Source organism: Prionailurus viverrinus, chromosome A1 (genome assembly GCF_022837055.1).
Source record: "Prionailurus viverrinus isolate Anna chromosome A1, UM_Priviv_1.0, whole genome shotgun sequence".
In the NCBI taxonomy this organism is placed as follows: domain Eukaryota; kingdom Metazoa; phylum Chordata; class Mammalia; order Carnivora; family Felidae; genus Prionailurus; species Prionailurus viverrinus.
The window spans coordinates 36,070,114-36,090,637 of NC_062561.1; the positions used below are offsets into that span (position 1 = coordinate 36,070,114).

At 36.2% G+C, this 20,524-nt stretch overlaps 1 protein-coding gene across 2 annotated transcripts in view; it reads right to left on the reverse strand.

The window, feature by feature from the left end:
• The window catches only part of DIAPH3 (diaphanous related formin 3), a 504,348-nt gene that overhangs the window by 197,963 nt on the left and 285,861 nt on the right, over positions 1-20,524 (reverse strand). For both annotated transcript variants that reach the window (XM_047871375.1, XM_047871365.1), the window contains one exon: positions 4,475-4,599. In XM_047871375.1, coding sequence (XP_047727331.1) covers positions 4,475-4,599 — 125 coding nt within the window. The remainder of the gene's footprint in view (positions 1-4,474; positions 4,600-20,524) is intronic.

Genomic DNA, 20,524 nt, shown 5'->3' on the forward strand with positions numbered 1-20,524 from the left:
AATCAGTTTGGTAAACAGGTTAAAACAAAGCTGTAAGTATTACCCAGTAACACTTTTTAAGATTTTCAAGTAGTAATCACAAGTTTATGAAACATCAGAAATAATATTAATACTATATTCTTAATAAAAGTACTACAATTCTATGTAAACATAAAAAAGATGTGATGGGAAAGAAAACCAAGAGACAAAACCATGGAGATGACATGGTCTTGTTCTGACAGCTAGAGAGCTTTATAAGTTAATTTTCTTATCGTTGTTATCTAGAAAACAATTTGCTCCCAAGGGAAATGCAATGGAGCTTTGAATAACTGGAATTACCCACGAGAATGGTAAAATTGTGATTGAACAGAAACAATTTTGGAAATAGTCAAATTAATTCTCACTTTAAAATGATTGTCTGATAGGATAGAATAAATGATGACATTGATGAGGCACTCTACATCTTTATTGATGGGCTAGTCTCTCATTATGAGATGGTGAAACCACCCAGCACAAATACGTACTACATTTATTCTTACATCCTGCCCTCGTTATTGCTTCCCCCAACAAGGATATCTATTACTTCCATTAACACATCTTACAAGGACCAGCTCCAATCAGTCCTACATGCCTGATACCTTTTATAGATCTTCTTAAGTACTCGGGATCCAGCCAGGCAGCCAACCAGCTAGTCAGTAAGTATTCCCTAAGCTCCACTGCATTCCACTTTTCTGGGCAAGAGAGGAAACACTGGTTAACGAGGTAGGCAAAATCCCTGCTTTCATGAAACATACATTCGAGAGTGTAGTGACAGAATAAAGAAGTAAATGAATGAGATGTTCAGATAGTGATAAGTATGATCATGATCTGTGATATTAGACAGGGAAGTTCTGGCTAAGGGGACATCGCCTCAGACAGGGAGTCATCACTGTGAAAGGAGTTGTGAGCACCAAGCTGTGCAGCACCCTTTATAAGTGCAATAAGACCTCAGGGAAGGAAAAGATCATCGTCACTTTGGATGAGGACCAGGATATTTTAACCTGAGTTTTACAAGTCCTTTCAGAACGAGTTAAACGGAAGACAAGGAAGGAAGAGAGAAGAGAGAGAAGAGTAAGTCAACAGAAAAATCTGCCATGACAAACCACCCAATTACCCAAACTCCCACTCTTGCAAATAGACAGGTGTTACATGAGTTTACATTTCCCAGATCCCGTTCCTCTATTTTACTCTCTAACCACTGTTCAATTAAATAAAAATGTACTGAATTCCTTTACCTAAAAATGCTGTGTCTTATGCAGCATGGAATACAGATAAAAGACCTAAGCCCTTCAAGGAACTTATTAGGACAGTTTCGCCTCTACATAATACTTTCAAAAGCACCTAAAGCATTGATATATACTAGAACAACAAAAAAGAAAGTGTGAAAATTGAGTAGGACTGCAATGAACAAATTTAAAGACTATAACATGGGAAAAGGCAAGGAAACTGCAACATAAGTGGTAAAAAGTAAAAAAAAAAAAAAAAAAAAGAATGTCTGGCAAAACAATTTTTTTCTAAGAAACTCAGGAGGTGGGGTAGGAAGAGAAGAAAAGGTAAATAAATCCTTGTGCAGGGAGAACTTCAAGGGCAATGGTCTAGGATCTATTTGTTATTTTCCCTGACATATGAAATATTCCAGAATCTAAAGATGAAAAGAAATGAACAGGTACTGCATGACACAAATCCTAGCATTTTCCTGATTTTCTCACATATAAGAGCTTAGTAAGTATGTGTACTTCACATGTAATAGTTTGCATATAACAATGTTGGTGATCCTGCCTCAAATTCCTGTCACACATTTTTCAAGCAAATATTTACAGTGGAAATGCTTAACTGCAGTTGTATTTCTGACCCAAGTTTAGCAATTATAAAGAAATATAAATATTACCAAAAGGGCAATGTGATATATATGAAATAACTGTACATGCATTTTAAAGGATATGCTAAATTCATATTTTTATACTCAGTATATGAAAGTAAAGAGAGTGCACTAAAAAAATAAAATTACAATATACTATAATTGAATGCTAACAGGGAAATTTCACATAACAAAATTATATCATTATAATTTAAAACAATTCAATTAACAGATTATTTAAGCTACTAAATCATGACTGTTTAAATATCTACTTGCATAAATGCATCCCTAACAACTTAGATAATACACACATTCTTTTAGAATTGGTTGGCAAACCCAACAATTTGACATGTTTCAACTAATAAGCACAAAAACTTAAAACATAAACAAAGTTAGAGCGTTAATAGCCCAAACTTTAGTTAAATACATTTTTATTCATTGTGCATTTTAGTTTCTGAATCCTTTCATTTTGTAAGATCTGATTAAGAAGCTCACAATTTGCCACTTTAATAAGATCTATATAAATCCATTTAATATTCAAAATGTGACTTGTTGTCAGTCCTAATTAAAGTAAACAAAGCTTTGCAATGAATGAATTTAATTACTTCGAAACTAGTATGTCTAACCAAGATGAAAAGCAAACCAGTGCAATCTAATCTCAGCAAAGAATATTTATGATTATAAGCTTTGTCAATAGCAAAGTGCACCAACTGTTCGTATATCTGACTTCCAAGAGATACATGAATGCTAATCAGTTCATTAGAGGCTTCTAGGTTGTGATATTTAGCGACAGGATGTAGTAGCTTTCTTGTCCATGGAGTATAATTGTACTCAGAATGAAAAATTGTTTCCAACAAAGCATCATCCTTCCTGTTTCTGATTTCCTGCTGGTTGCTTTTTATGAGCTGCATACCTTTCCAGAAGCCGACATCATTCAGCTTCTTGTGTCATATGAATACAAGTATGGATAGGTCCTGAGATTGTCTGCTGAGCAGGATTCTACCACCTTCCCTCTAAGCTCAGGAATTTATCTTAGTTTATAGGTTCTAGAAACCGGAGCCTCATAATTAGTATGCTCAAAGTGTATTACCAGAAACTGTATGCAGGCAAACCCTTTGCTAAAATGCGTTCTCTCTATAGGGAACAATAAAAGTACTTCAATTAACAGTGCTTAATGATTAAAATAAACTGTCACATATGAATATTTTAACATGATAAAATGATGGAGGGAAAAAAGGCTAAGAATGATGAAACTAATGTAACTCTGCAATAACAAATTTGTTTTAAAAAGCATACTTTGCCAAATGAGAAGGTGCTGCAAGAGTATTTTTTGATGGGTAAATACAGATTTCACCTTTGGTTTAAAAAAAAAAACAACCCTTCTCAAATGTAGCGATAATGGCACACTGCCTAATAAAAGAAGAAACTGGATGAGTAGGAAAGATATGAAAGGAAACAAACACATTAGCCTGAATTGATTGTTGCTGGAGTGCATTTTTATGATATTTCCCAAAAGAGACAGTGAACAAAGCTAAAATTGAACTAATTCACAATTAAACTGAAAGCATATACAATAAAATCTATGACAAACCAAATAATAATTTTGTGATTTGCTAAATCTCAGGGGAGAAGGCACAGAAAGAGGAAAAGCAGTTATTTTATTTCAACTATCTCAGTTTAAGATATGAGGAGTGTCTATTTATAAGAGCTCATTGGAAGTGGGTTATCCTTTCATATAAAATTCTGAGGTCCATATGGGATTTTAATAATGCATTGTAGTAATACTTTATTGTAACACAAAAGATATCAGTCTCTAATCTCATAGAATGGTTTGCAAAGCAACTCAACATTCATTTCAGGAAATTAAAAAAAAAAAGTTTATTACTTCAATTACTCATTAGAGAATAAGCCACAAAGTTAGTGAAACCAAACATAATCGAATTCAAAAGAAACCTTTAAATTAAGTAGGACACAAGTCTCATTTATGTATATACATAATACACACATACACACGCACATATGTATATGCACATACACTGATACTAATTTGTGTTTGGAGAAGACCTGCATGAGTAGTGATCATGGAAAATTCCATTTTGATTTTGGAACTATGCAGTATTTCTAAATATCTTTAATACTAAAGTTTCTGGAATGAGATCATTCTTTATACCAACCCTTGAAATTAAGCTGACAAGTCATACCAGTTTATAAAATCTGCATATCCTTCCTGAAACATTTCAAAAGTATCTAAATCACATCCCGATAGTAGATATCAAACTTCCTCAAACTGAGTTTTCATGTCCTTTCAATTTCTCATGAACATCACAAGGAAACAGGGCAAATGGAAGGGAAAAGAGGAGAGAAAATGTCCAAATGGATACAAAGTGAAACAAACAAAAAAAAAGAATAGAAAGCAAGGTACATTTCTGTATCATTCATGATAGGCAAACACATTGATAAATTTCCTTGCAAGGAAGGCAAAGGCTAAAACTGTTACTGGCACTGTAGGATAAGCCCTGGTTATGCAAATATACCTACATCATTAAATAAATTGTAACTCTAGTTGACTAGTGAGTTATTTAGATATCAGAAGGATATGGACATCTTTGTCAGAAACTTATCATGCAAGTCCTCAGGAGGGGGAAAGGTTTCCAAATCTTTCTCAAGCTGTTGAAGCTGCCTTCCCATCTGCTTCAAATTCTTTTCCAGCGTTTCTACAGAGACTAAAAGAGAGTATATTAAATGACTCGAAAGGACAAAATTATAATATATAAAAGGTAAAACACTCTAGGAACAAAATATTTGTGAAAAACCTTCCGATAATAAAGAAAGAAAATTCACTATACTAGAGGTAAACTAAATTTCACTTTTTAAAAAGCTTTTGATATTTAAAGGCAAATATAAAGGAAATTTCATATTTTTTTAAAAAGAAGATGGAATTTAGGAAACGCTCACATGAACAAACTACATTTAATAAATAAGTTTTGTTGAAAATTAGAGCCCTTGACCTCAACAAACGCTACAAAAGAATCCATCTATGCAGAAAAAGAGGCAAAGAAAGACTTTTAAACATAAACCAATTTCAATGCAGTTTTCACATTTTTCAAAATCATGATCTCTTGAGAGGAAACAATCAGTGCATGGAAAAGACAGGGACAAGGATGCTCTATTGCCCAAGCTCATCTACAATAGGAATGAAAAGGTATCAGAAGCTACTTGAGCAACACATGGAACAAATATCACATCTTCTTTATTGGTACCCTGAGCACAATCTGTGTTTATTATCTAATGACAATCTCTCTTCTTCGACTTAAAGTTGCTCTCACAGTGCACATGAAGGAACTAACGGTAGATCAGGGACCAAGGCACTATCAAAATGTATTGGTCGCCCAGTAAGACGTTTAAGAATCATTACCTGAAATCTTTTTTTTAAGTTTGTTTATTTTTGAGAGAAAAAGAGACAGAGTATGACCAGGGGAGGGGCAGAGACAGAGGGAGACACAGAATCCGAAGCAGGCTCCAGGCTCTGAGCTGTCAGCACAGAGCCCGATGGGGGGCTCAAACTCACGAACAGTGAGATCATGACCTGAGCCAAAGTCAGACCCTTAACTGACTGAGCCACCCAGGCACCCTCAGCATTACCTAAAATCTATGCATAATTTTAGATGACATCAAGAATTAACAATATATAAAGATATAGCGACCCGAACCAAATGTTTGGGTTCAGATGAATTTTCGTTAAAACTTCCTTTTACTTTCCATCAGTGTGAAGTATATGAAATGATGCTTAAAAATACATATAATAATTCTAGGCATACAGCCATTTTTAGGCTTCCAATTAATCTTGAGGAATGGATATAAGTCAGGTTTCAGCTGTAAGAATGGGCATATCTTTGAAAGTAACCTGAATGCCCAATAAATGGGACTGAGTTAAAAAATATTTATAAATCTCTATATACAAATATACATATAAATAAATATATATGTTTATAGTCTTAGTTCAATAAAATGGAATGGAAGGGAAGCATGAAAAATCATATTGCATAAGAATATGGAGTTTTGTTTTTTAAACTAGCTGTATATAAAATAACATTTGTTATTCTATTCATAGCTTTTAATATAATATTCTAATATTCTGTTATATTAATGGCTGTTAATAAAACCTTAATGTATTTTGTTGCAAAATCAATTAGCGGGCTAATTTTCCGATACAATGTTTTCCAGTGAATGAATTGTTCAGAGAGCCACATGTAATGTTTGTGCCCAAAGAGCAACAATATGTTAACCTTTGGCTCCCACTGTAGTGAAGCCATTGTGAAGTTATACTGATGCATATTTTCTCATTAGTTTTTTGCCACTCATGTTTCCCCTCTCTGTCAGTCTTAAATATAAGACAATAACACACAAGAGTACATAAAATATTTGTCATGACGGCACTTAGTGTATTAATTAATTCTTTCTATTTAACTCAAAAACCCAAATCTTTGCTGTACATTACTCATGATGGTAACACATGGTTCCTAGGCTATGCTCTTTTAATTTTATGTCTGTTTGTCAATTATTCACAACCAAGACATCTATTTAATTAGGCCTAGGGTGTTTCATTTACTCTTCTCATTTCCAATTTTTTTTTTTTTTTTTTTGCTTCTTTCAAAGTTCTCTATCTGAACTACAAGAAGAGATTCCTTTTGCTTTCCTAGTCTATTTGATCTCTCTTCTAACATTTCATTAGCATTTCCCCTATCACTTCTCAAGAAATCTTACAGGTGGTTCAGTCATTTTTATACATCCTTAAGCTGTGAAACTTCTCATTAAATAAATACAAGTTCAAAAACACATAAAATCATTTTGAGTAAATATGTGCTCAGAACAGTTTATAAACTGTATAATCACTTTGCACTATAAATCAGATTTTTAAAAAAAAGCATATTAGCAGCATAATATTAGTAGTCATAGTCCTAATGTGGTAGGACAGTAGCAATGGCTAAAATTTATTAAGTGTCCTGAGGTCCTTTCTGAAGTGTTTTCCATTGATTTTCAAAATCTCACAAGATAATCATGAAATAGATATTGTTATTATCCCATTTTACAGATCACATTTTATAGATGACTAAATCAGAGTTGAGGAAAAGTCAAACAATTAAAAGTAGTGAGGTCACAATTTGAACTAAGGCAATTAAATTCTAGACTTGATTTTTAACTGTTTTGCTATACAGAAAATACTTTATTTTTACAACTACTGCCTGTCAGTAACTACGTTTAAGTACACGGATGTAGTTTTCACATAATGACTTTCTAATATTCTCGCCTAGTACAATTACATATGGCTAAACCCAGGGGAATAGATGTAAGTATTCTGGGCGGATGGCTGTATGACAGCTAGATATGCTACCATATTTTTTAAATGAACATTTAATGAGTTAACACACCATTGAACAAAACCACGTACTTAAAATACTATGTTTTACTCCACTAATCTAATTTATTATACATACACATATTTGGGAAATACCTAGAGAAAGGACAAGTCTAAGCTTCCAATGTAACAAAAAGCACAAGGCAAACATTGGGAGGGGACACAGATTATTTCTTTTTTTTTTTTTTTTTTCCTTGACAACTAATCCATCATTCTGTCAACTCTCAGATTCTGACACCAATTGGGTAATCTTCCACTTCAATTCTGACACTAACTACCTAGAGTTAATGCGGACCCCCACAGGCTTAAGGACTTAGCTCCAGGAGACTGCCCTCACTTCAGAAGACCATCACAAGTCCCAGGGACCACCCATCACCCACACTTCTGACTAACTAGCTATAGATTCAGGGGTTCCCATGCCCCCCCTCCTGCTTATTTTCCATAATTTGATGTTTTACAGAATTCAAAGTACCAAACCTGCTATTACAGTTTTATTGTAAAGGACGCAATTCAGGAAGAGCCAAAGGGAAGATAAACACAAACAACGGGGGTGGAGGGTAGTACAGAGTCTGCATGGTTTCTATGGGCAAACCCCAGCACATCAATCTGTTTCCAAAACAGAAGCTTCCCCTCAGCCTCACTGCTTCAGAGTTCTTACTGAAGCTTTGTTACACAGGCATGATTGATCAAATCATTGGCCATCAGTGATTCAAGTCTATCTCTAGCCCTTTTCCTCTCCCTGGAGGTCACAGGGTAGACTGACAGTTCTAACCCTGTAATCACAGACTTGTCGCCTCTGGTGACCAGTCCCCCATCTTAAAGCTGTCTAGGGTCCTCCCCCCACATCTACCCGAGTCATCTCATTAGCATACAAAATAGGCTCTTATCACTTAAGAAATTCCAACGATTTCAGGTGCTCTATACCAAGAATCTGGAAAATGACCAAACACATATTTTTAAATATACCATATGGATATATAGAAGTGCATGTCTGGAGAGAAGGCAGAACTCTAGCACCTGTGAGGAAGTATAAAAAAAACAAAAACAAAAAAAACAAAAACAAAAAAAAGTACATTTTGATTCATGAGCTGTGTCGCTCCCAGCTGTCTAACAGCCTGGGTCACCCTCCGAAAAGCCATCCCAATGAGTGATGAGCACTTCCCAGTGGGAAGAGAAAAAGGCTTAAGAAAGAAGCCTGTGAGCCTTTTCCAACTGTCTGTTAGCCAGGGGGTCAGCAACTATATTCTATCATTGTGATGTGGAGTTGTTCCTCACTGGCTCAACTTCCACATCAGTGAAAGGGGAAGAAGCCTATCTTCTATTTTTACCTCACGGGTATTTCATAAAAGATCAGATTGTATAACATATGATCAGGAATTTTTTTAAGAGGGTGCACTGTGCTGTGTTATTCTTAGAACTCAATAAGAAATGAAGAGCTTAAAGGCTAACATTAGTAATACTAGAATCAAAAAGTAAAGATAATCATCACCATCAGCGTCACCATTAGGCCAGAACAGTGTTGTGAAAGTCAGGCTAAAAAGAAAAGTTGCTAATTTCAAGAATACAATATTCAGAGAGTTTGGGCATATTCAAACTTTTAATGCTGATGTCATAAAGAGCAAGTCAGCGGTCTTAAGAAATGTTTCTTGCAGCTTCTCTACAGATGGAAAGCCATTATTTATACTTTATTAGCAGTCTCTGGTTACATTATTTGTACATTATGGCTAAGAGGATTTAAGTATAAGTGACCAACTTTCACTGGTTTTTAAATAAGGACCAAAGTACACTTGCAAGAGAAAAAGATGTGAGCAAATTCTAGGCTTAAAAAAAACAAACAACAACAACAACAAAACCATAATGTCTGGGCCATCCGATGGGTAAAACTAAAGAATATGTAAGAATTTCTTTGGTGTCTTTCTTTTTCAGCAATTCTATTTCCACAGATAATTCCTTTACACATCCTCAAACATAATTTTAACCACACTGTTCATAAGTGTCAAGTTTTTTTGAGGTCAGTGACTATATTTTTATATTAGAAATCCCAGCTACAGTGGCGTTTAACTGCACACCCTCAAAAAAGTGTTAATTTACTGGTGTCTCTGTGTGTGACCTGTATATGAATTTTATCTTTCAACATTGTCACATTCCTTGACCAAGAAATTAATCTTATTTTTTTTATTCCTTTCCATTATTTGGAAGTAAAAACAAAAAAAGCAGTCATCATCAAACAGAGTGGACTAGATTATTTTAAGGGCAATTTCCACTTTTGCATTTTACTCTATTAATATTCAATCAGATGGGATGTCTGAGTCACCTCAGATGTCATGTGCATCTGCCCCCAGGGCAACTGCCCATCTGTAATCTCCACACCCCAGTGGTGGCAGAACCATGAATTCTGTTTCTTGTAGAGACCTGCTAGTCTTTACCCTTCCCTCTCCTGTAACCTCAGATCCAATCATGACCTCGCTGGCATTTTATTTAGCACATAGTATTTGACTTCTTGCTTGCTTGAGCACCATTCAAGTCTTCACTCTTCTCGGATCTCTGGTCTCCTTTTTTTCTTCAGTGCCTTCCCCACACTGTATGTAGGAGTTTCCAGACAAACACTAATGTAAAGATGTCCTTCCTCTGCTTAAAACCAGCCAGTAAACTGCTTTCGTGACAACATCTGAGCTCCACCCACAACCTGGATTTCCTCTATTTCACATTCCGCTACATTTTACTCTGAGAACAACATCCTGCTTCTAGTTTCCCTCCCCCATCCCTCGACATCCACCCTGTTAGGTACTGATGCTGAAAAGAACAGACTATTTGCCTTGTCACCTCAATCACTCCTACTCATACATAATAACAAGAGTCAAAAACTCTAGCTAGTCCCCTAGTGAGATGCCCTCCCCACCTATCATACCTGGTAATTATATTTATCCTTGCAATTACTACACTCCATTACTTTTATCTTTGTGTGTGCCGTCCTCTCCCAAATGACTAGGAATTCCTTGAGGGAAGATACCGTATTTTACTCGTCTTTGTATCTTTACGTACATAATGTATTGCAGACACTCAAATATTTGCGGAAGGAATGGATTTTGGATTTAGCTTTAACCTCTTGAGGTTAATAGAGTAAACATCTAAAACCTTAAAATCCAACACACATATTGGTCTTCAAGTGCCTCGTCATTATGGTAATTATCCATTAGAGAGGTTAACCATAAAAGTTAAGTCACAACTATAAATATTTAAGTTTAAAGGAATCATGAATATAAGCATTCTGCAATGCAATGGCCTCCACGATTTGCTAAGACTTCAAGTAAGAGTGTAGGAATTACATACATTTAAATAATCTTTGTAATTAAATAAAAATCCTCTGTGAATAACTCCTGGAGATGCTGGTTATTATTTCATAACAAGCTTACTAAGAAATGTCACATTCATTCTTACATCTCATGATACATTCTGGGGAAACTGATTTCTTTAAAGAACGCTTAAACAACGTATTAGCATAAAACAATTCAAACACTCAACCTAAATTAACCTTCCCTTGCTCACAAACACGGCTGTTTTATGAGGGCCACAAACTAGGGGTTAAAGCAATTCCAGGCTCCCAAACAAATAACGGTGTTTTTTAAAAACCGTAAGAATATTTTATAAACGTGAGTTAAAATAAAAACCAAACAGTAACTTAAATGGGCAAGATGGACAAAAACCTCAGCAGCATTTTAAAAAGCTCAACATTCGGTAGGCCTGTAACAAAATCTAAGTTCTAGAATATCGTTATGAAACCCATTATCATTTTGAAAAAGGCTAAAACTGAAGTAAGAGGACAGAAAAGTACAAACTCAACATGAATCGCAGCTTGGTTCATGACAGGCAAAGGTAAACTGAAAGAAGCAGTGGGAACCGAGTGACCAGTCACCCTCCCCAAGCGCTGGCCTTCCACTGTGCAGCTCTTCTTCTGTCTCATTGTTCTGACTGTGAATGGGACCCCTTATAATAAATTGCCCCAACTTGCATTCCTTAACTTACTATATTATATGCAATGAGAGTTTTGTGGTTATTATTATTCTTTTTCAACATCACACTGCAAGAGAACAGCCGATGTTTGTATGGAACGTGGAAAGAGGTAAGAGAGAAGAAAAGTCCTATTTGTAAGGATGAACGTAGCCAATCAAAGAGCTCCCTTGGATCAGTTCGGCTGAATGATCCTCCCCCCACACCCCTCCTTACTCTCCCTCCTCCTCCCCAACCCCCAACTCTGAGGGATAGAAGCAGCCTTGTCCTCTACAACCATGAAGAGAGTGTTAAAGGTAAATCAGCTCTTTAGAAAACAGTATTAGTGAGACCAACCTATTTAATAGATCACTAATACCTATAAAAATTTGAAAATTCAAGAAAATTCACGATGTTCAAGAACATGGTAAATACTATACAAACAAGGTCCATCATAGAGATGTTTGTAACAATATTCAAAGCATTCCCTCATGAAAATGGTTTTGTGTGCCTGTGTATGGGAAGGGAGAGGCTACCACTTTTACTGTGTCCTCATGGCAAATATGAAGCATAGGTCGGATCATGTGTGAATTCTAAGACAAATTTTCACATATGACTAGGAGAGACCATGCAATCTCACACGTCCTGGACTGCTTATCTCTAGACTTGAAAAATTTCATTTTTCTCCCGCACATCTATCTTCCACCCGAGCTCCAACTGCCTATTGAACATCTTTCCTTGATATTTAGTAGGCATCTTAAACTCACACTTTCAAATTGGAACTTCTCTTCCTCCTTGAATCCGCTTCTACATCTCAGTATGTGATTGGTGTTGTGACTCCTCTTTCTGTCGTACCCAACACACCCAACCTTGGACAAAGTCTTGTTGGTTCTACCTTCAAAGTCTGAATACTTCCCACCACAGTTGCTACCTCCTCCTTCTGGTCCCAGCCAACATGCTTTCTCCCCTGGATGATTATTACAGCATCTGAGTAGTTTCACTGCTCCTGCATTGTTCTATATTTTTTCCCTGAGCACAGAAGCCAAAGCAAGCCTTTGAAAATATAAGTCAGATGTCACCCTGCTGCTTAAAACCTTTCTAATGGTTCCCCATCTCAGAGTAAAGTCAAAATCCATCTAAAGATGAATCATGTCCTATAGAATCTGTTACTCTTCTGGCCTTACCTTCTTTTATGCCTTGCTTCCTCACACATCCCTCACATTTTTTTTCACAAAGGCCACCTTCTCTATGGGGCCTTCTCTGACCACTCAACTTTAATTGTGGGAGAAACAAAACAAAACCCTACCCTGGAATTCTAGAACTAACCATCTAACAAAATATACATGGACTTCTTCATTTGGCACATGTTCTGGAAAATGGAAACTTCAAGAGAGCAGAGACTTCTTCTGTACTCATGGCCCTATCCAGAATCCCAAACTGTCTGGACATAAGAGGCACTCGATAAACGGCTCTTCAAATAATGAATGAATCAATCTTATTTAAGCCACTGCTTCATTTCTTCCCTCTCAAAATCAAGTCTGATCTTTTCCAACACAAGTGCTTAGCACACTGTCTGCTACATAGTGAGAATTCAACAAAATTTTTGGAAAGATTCCTTTCCTTCTAGGGTCAAAATATATCCACAACTATTAATGAGCACTAGTACTTTTTCCCTTTAAATATGTAGCTTGAGGGGTGGCACCTGGGTGGCACAGTCGGTTAAGTGTCCGACTCCAGATTTTTGGCTCCATACTGGGCATGGAGCCTGCTGGAGATTCTCTCTACTTCTGCCCTATCCCCCTGCTTGCTTGCTCTCTCTCTCAAAAAAAAAAAAAATTAGTTTGACAGACACCTGCTCAGAAACTGTCCTAACAGTGATACACATATTCACATGAAAAAAGAGTCTCGTTGCTGATCAATTTTCAATCTATACTAGAAGATGACCTCTTCTGAGGGGAGAGGGGAGGGTTATCCAGAATACATTTTCTTTAGGTTTTTCTATGAATACAAATATCTTTTTCGATGTTTCTAGCAACTTATATCATTTATCGTGTTACTTCATGTTTCATATGAAAAATGGAAAACATTCCCAAGTAACTAATTCCTTAATAATTCTGGGCCGGTAAATTTGTTTTTTAAACAACATGCAGACACCTCCAGAAAAAAGTAAGTCCAAGTCAAAGAGGTGCTGGACCCTAGCTATTTTTTACAGGCTTTTAATAGTAGAAGCTCTCTTTCAAAAGAAATCTTATTATCGAAGTTCAAAAGAGGAAATAAAAATAGTGACTCAGGCTGAGGCAGAAGAAGGAAAATAAAACTCATTTTCCAAATTCCATTTCTCTATGCTAGTATGTTAAACTAGCAAAATTGCATTGTGTTGTGCATTTATGATTTGTGCAGTTTCCCACATCTATATCATTCTTTAGGTTTTAGAAAAGTAAATAATATTTTAGAAAAGTAAATAATATTTTCAATAACATAAATCTATGCACTTATTAGCTTTGTATTCTAAAGCTTGCATAAGTTTCAGGCAAAACACAGTGGGATCTGTTCAAATAATGATTCAGAATACATGTTAAAATTATGTAATTATATGACTCAGAGAGACATTTGTATCTGCATCATTAATGATAGAATAGGCAGATGTGTGTCAACAAGAAATTATCATTGAAAAATAACAGCTAAAACTATAGCAAATATAGAGAATATTTATATAGTCCTTACATGATGCTATTCAAGCTTTGTAAGTATTTACACATATTCACGTATAACCTCACAGCAAACCTCTGAATTAGGTACAACTATTATCCCCATTTTATAGGTAAGAACACTGAGTCCCAGTGGGGATAAGTAACTCATCCAAGGTTATAGCTCCAGCAATGGGCAGAGCTGGGGTTTGAACACCAGGTGTCTAACCTCAGAGTCTGTGACTGTAACAAAAGCTTCTCCCATAATACAATGCCTCTATAATCTAATTGGGATCACATTTTTATTTTGCCTACTGAAATTTATTGGAGTTATTGTAACTCTCACTACTTGTTAATAAAAATTCCTTATATTCAGAGGCATATTATAAATTTCAGTTTTAACTGCTGTAGTATTTGCATGTGACGATGAAAGGGAAGGGTATCTCACAAGCTCATCAACAACAGCCCTTAAACACCAAAACATTTCACAACATAATGACAAACTCTTTCCATATATATGTCTATCTGTGTAACTGCACTTCACCATTTTACGATACTCAGAGATGATGGTGCTGTATCAGGGCAGCTATGGGAGTGAGGACAAAGACGACTATAGGGAGTTGAATAGTATTCCTCCTACCCCCCAAATTCATGGCCATGTAGCACTTAAGCATGCGACTTATTTGGAAATAGGATCTTTGCACAGGAAATCAGTTAAGGATCTCAAGATGAAATCACCTGGATTTAGAGTGACCCTTAAATCAAATGACTGGGGTCTTTTTTTTTTTTTTTAATGTTTATTTATATTTGAGAGAGAGAGAAAGAGAGAGCACAAGCAGGGGAGGGACAAAGAGAGAGAGGGAGACAATCCAAAGCAGGCTCCTGGTTCTGAGCTAACAGCTCAGATGCAGGGCTCGCACTCACGGACTGTGAGATCATGACCTGAGCCAAAGTTGGATGCTTAACCGACTGTGCCACCCAGGTGCCCCTACTGCTGTCTTTACAAAGAAAGGTGAGAGACACAGAGGAGAAGACAAGATGAAAATGGAAGCAAGCTTGCTGGCAGCCACCAGAAGTTAAGAGAGGCCTTAGAGGGCTCCTCGCTGAAAGCCTTCAGAAGGAATCAATAGTACCAACACCTTGATTTCAGACTTCTGTATTCCTGAATAGTGAAAGAATAAATGAATATATTTCTGCTGTTTAAAGGAACTTAATGTGTGGTAACTGGTTTATGGCAGCCCTATGAAGCTAATACAACTATTATGTCGAGACTTTACAAGCTGCATATAGCCTGGTTTCTGGGGAGCGGTTGGCAATTTCACCTGCAGCATCTGAGCAACCCCAGGCCTCTTCACCCAGTTGGCTACACGTCAACCGTGTGAGCAGCGACATTCAGCAGATGGCCAGAAGTGAGTTTATCGCATCCACTGCTTAGGTTTCTTCATTGTGCACAGATTTGTTTTGTTAAGCTATCCTTCAGCATGCTCTCATTCTGAAATTTTCTTTCATCCACCTTGTTTATAATTTTCCACTTCATGTTGGAAAACTGAGGTGCAGTAAATACTGCTTCACCGTCAGCAGTCTGAGAGCTCTAAGACCTTGGTTGTCACTGTTGATCCTGTCTTGTTACTTGATGTCCTGTTACTTGATGTTAGATATGGCTCATAGGTGACATTGATAGAACTGTTCGAGTAGCTATTTCAAATCTGTAGCTGGCCAAAAATCTGCAAACACTGTAAACTGTTAGTTTCTTGAAAAGATTAATGCTGTATTGATGCCACTTTCAGTCTGCTAACCTCCAAAAAGATATAGAGGTCTTCCTGATGTGTTTTTCTTCTTCATCATCATCTATCAGCCCAAGCAGCAGCCGATTCAGGAAATGTTCTCAGCTCAGTATCTCAAAAAGCAATCTTGAGCTGGAAGTACAGTTCCTCCATGCCTCGTGTTCCTCAATGTCAGTCTAAAGAATCCTTAATCCTTCTAGGGACTTTGGCCATGGTCTCTCTGCATTCCATTATGCTGCTTTTCAAAATAGTTTATATTTGCACAGAGAAACAGTGCAATACAACCTTACACGCAATTCTCCAGTTGAAACTTTTGATGCCAACTCTATACAGACAATCCCTGGAAATAAACTGGAACAATTTAAATAAAATGCTATTCATCAGACAACTTGGACCTTATGGCCCTTTTCCCAGTAGACTGTGCTCACAGTATACTATATATGTTTTTCATAAATCCTGTATTTACCTTGTGAATGGCCCAGTTATATTTCATCCTACCTTTTTATGTTAAAAGTGTTAATCTGAATATAAAATTGCACAAATACTGCCCTTTTAGGACATATATGCAAACCTGTATGTGACTTACATTTTGAAAATAAATTTGTCTTTTATTATGTTTGGCTTGTAGTGACATTAAAATTATTTTACAATTCCTAAGTATACTTATTAGATGGGTACAGATTGTCAAATTAGATCATGGAGACCTAGCTACATAGGAGTCATAAAGTAGCTTCCCAGATATAACTTGTCATTTTACCATCTATCTGCAGAGTCCTGCTACACAGGTAGGAGACCCCAAATGTTTTCACTATTTCTATAGGATGATGCAAAAAAAGGCACAACCATCCATCCACACTTCCCTTTCAGAAAAGGGTCAACAGAGAACTCAGAGTGTTACTAGCCTTTATTGGCTACTTGCTTATAATAAAATGACAACTACTCAAGTAGCAAAACAGGGGTAGGTGGTAAAGAAATATACACAGGGATACAGTGAGTAAAAACATTCTAATATACCAGTGTAAAACGCATTCAAAAATAAAATCTAGGAGATGCCATTGATCAAACCCTGAAATTAAATGTGAACATTCATGAATATATTTATTTAGATTGCCTCAATATTTCCTCATATATGTACTAATCTGTGTCATGTCTATTCAAAAAAGGAATTGAGGCATACTTGCAATTATGTAAAATCATGTGATAACTCATGGTTTGCACAAAAGGCTTTGATATCCCTAAATTGATTGCTAGTGAACATCTAACACAGCAGGTCTATGACTGTTTAAGTGATCTGATAAAGTAAAAAATTATTCTGTATAGGCTACTCTATTCTATAGCCAAAAAACCCTCAGCAAGAAAAATGTCTTAAGTTATTCTATTAGTTTTCTAGGGCCACATCACAAATGCCACACACTGGGTGGCTTAAACAACAGAAACTTATTTTCGTATAGTTCTTCAGCCCAAGACCAAGGTGTCAGTAGATCTGTTTTTTTCTGAAGCCTCTCTTCTTGGCTTGCAGATAGATAGCTACCTTCCTGCTGTCTCTCACATGGTATTGGGTGCATGCGAATCCCCGTTGTCTATCTGTCCAAATGTCCTCCTCTTATAAGGACACAAGTTAGATTGGATTAGGGCTGACCCTACGAGCCTCAATTTACTCATCACCTCTTTAAACCCACATTCAATCACATTTGGAGATACTAAGGATTAGGGCTTCCACATATGGAGACAGAATTCAGTTCCTAGTAGAATATATTTTTGTGCTCCTTATTGACAATTCAATTAAAGCAATACCCTAACATGGCTGTCTTCTCTAAATTGTTTTATTATAAATGTCCCCCCCCCACCATGTTCTTTCAAATTATTTCACTGTATTGACAGAAATGCACACAAATGTGTATTTTCAGAAAACTCTAATATCCTACAATTGGTTTGTAATATCAACTGAATTATTTATCTCACAAAAGTATGAGGTTGTAACCTATGACTTCCATGACAGAATGGTTCCAACAAACAATGCTATTTATGTTATTAAGTCTGTCGCACAATGAATATTTTTATGTATTTACAGTACACATGGAATGTGTAAAATGTGATTGAATTCATAATTAATCCTGAATATTCAAAATATATATCAAACTAATAAATTTAATTGGCATTTTTAGAACTCTATAGTACAAGGAGGTCAATGGGAGCCTTCGAAAATGCTTTCTACTTATTATAGCAGATGAATTTGAAATTCCAAACACTAGGCATTTCCAGGTGGCTGCCACCTGGAAATGAAGTGTTCTAAGTGTTCACAGTAGGTGAATAAAAGATAAACATTTGGTATTTAGTAAGCCATTTATCATAAAATGCTGGAAAGTCACAAGGCTTTGGAATTGGAGATGTATTTGATTAGACAAATATTTGGGTCAGGGCAAGGAGTTACTAGCTAAAAATCAAACAAACAGTCTTAAAAGCAGAGAAGTCAATATAATGAAGAGGACAAAAATCAAATACAAGACATCAAAGAATGCTCCTGAAAGCTAAACACATGGAAATGGAAAAAAGTGAAAAACATTAGAAGTGGGCAATCATTAAATCCACTCTGACAATTCACTGAAGGCTGCCCTTTCTCTAGAAGCTAATTCCATCTCCAAAAGCTCCAGCAACAGTCTCCAGGCTGGATTCCTAGTTCTTAAATAAGGTCTAAGATTTTTCTGGAAAACTATGTATTTATGCATAAGGAAAGAGTAGAGCACGCTGAAACTTAGGGGAGGTTCCCACGAACGACCAGGAAAAAGCACCGGAGGGAAGGTGACATTTACTCTAAGTTACTCGATAAAGGAGAGAGCTAGGCAACATCGTAGGCCACAGCTGCCACTTTCCACAAATTTAACTTAAAATCCACCACACGACTTTCAGTTGGTATGCTGAAGGCTGAAGAGAGGCAAGGTGAATGAGAAAAAGGAAATCAAAAGAAAAGGTACTAAAAAGGATTTTCTCAAGTAAATAACATTTGGGGAGAAGAAGTTAAGGCTGTAGGAATTAAGAGCCGTATTTTATGCATAGTGGGGCTCAGTATTAGGCTTGTAACAATGGCAATACTTAGAAGCTGCATCGAACAGGAGGTGGAAGTGAAGGGTATTGAGAATCTAAGAGGAACCAGTGGAACAGGAGCCAGGTGCCAATGAGGGAGCCTGGGTTCCACCAAGACACAGACACTAAACCTTGGGCCAGCAGCAAGTGCACCGTCTCTGACACTGAGCAATCATACAACACAGGCTTATCAAATGAATAAGTGAGTTACAGACTGGACTTACACGGCATTTCTAGAATTTAGACTACCTAGGGAAGAAGAGAGATATATGGCAGAGGTATGAGAACCCTAAAAGAGACAGGGCTGAACAAGGTGACACTATAAACTGACCTTGGTTTTACCTTAAAACACTCCCCCAAACCAGAGAGTTTTGTCATATTTTCTACTCATTAATAAAATACCATTCCAATTTAATAATGAAGCAGGTTCTTGTGAAATAATCAATAGAACCTTCACAGATTAGAGTCCATTAAACTTCAACTGTTTAGATAAGAGACAATGTATTCAATCTTAAAAGTCCAGGAGGGGGGGAAAAAAAAAGAAATATTGCAATGGTATATAGAAATACAATAATAACCCAAAATATTTTCAGTGAAATACAACAGAAAAGCTGTAAGCCATTATCTCTTAGAAAAGAAGCAGCCCTAATGAAGTAGATTTTTGAAAATTGTCATACGGGTAAGCTCATTAGTTGCAATGAAAGATCCCCCTGCTGATCCACGAGGACTTAATGGCCAGGATTTGTTATGTCTCAAAAACAAAGGTACTTTTTAATTCATGTGATAGCTCACTGAGGAGACTTCAAATATGGAAACTTTTAAGTGATGATATATAATATAAAATCACTGAAATTTTCCAAAGCAAATGTAGACTCATTTCATCCAAAACTCATGTTCATTCCTATAAATTCTCATTCATTAATAGAATAATATAATCACACAAAGAAATTATGCTCAACAATCACCTATACTATATAATATCTACATCCATATCTATATCGGTATCTATATATATCTATCTCAGTGATGGTTTTTCTATTTCAAACATCAAGTTGGCTGCTCCCAGTGAAATGCATTCACACTGTCTGCTGACCTACACACATATGCACGCCTCCGCTCTAACAGATGGAAATGAGAAGCATCCAAGGCTCTAGAATGCCCCCACAGAAACACCAAAAAAGAAAACAAACAAAAGAATCTAATTACCGAGTTACAACTCTGTAAGCCCTTATCAAATTTAAATAGTTTTCAAAAGCAAAATATTAAAATATTTATAGAGAATTTCAAGTACAATCAAATGAGTCAAAATAGATAAATGCCATTTTAAAAACTTAATTTAGAGCAAAACTGGTAGAAAATAAACTCTGTCCTAAAAAGTACATCTGAAACAGAAGTATGTTCCAACTTACTGTTCAGTTTTAGAACCAGGAGGAAAGATGGAGAAGTGGTCAGACATGCAAACTGTTATTATCAGAACATGCTTGCATGGATTTAATTCTTGCCAAAGACCTAACGTTGATATAATGTATCAACTACTCAGCTTTCTTTTCTCCAGAAAAAGAACTTTCTCTATACTTCAAAGCATTATGCATAACTTTTTCATCTATTTCTCTTTAACTTATCATGCTTACCATTCATCAAGAACATCCACTTTCAACTCTCAGCCTGTTTACTTACATTTTATTCCAAAATT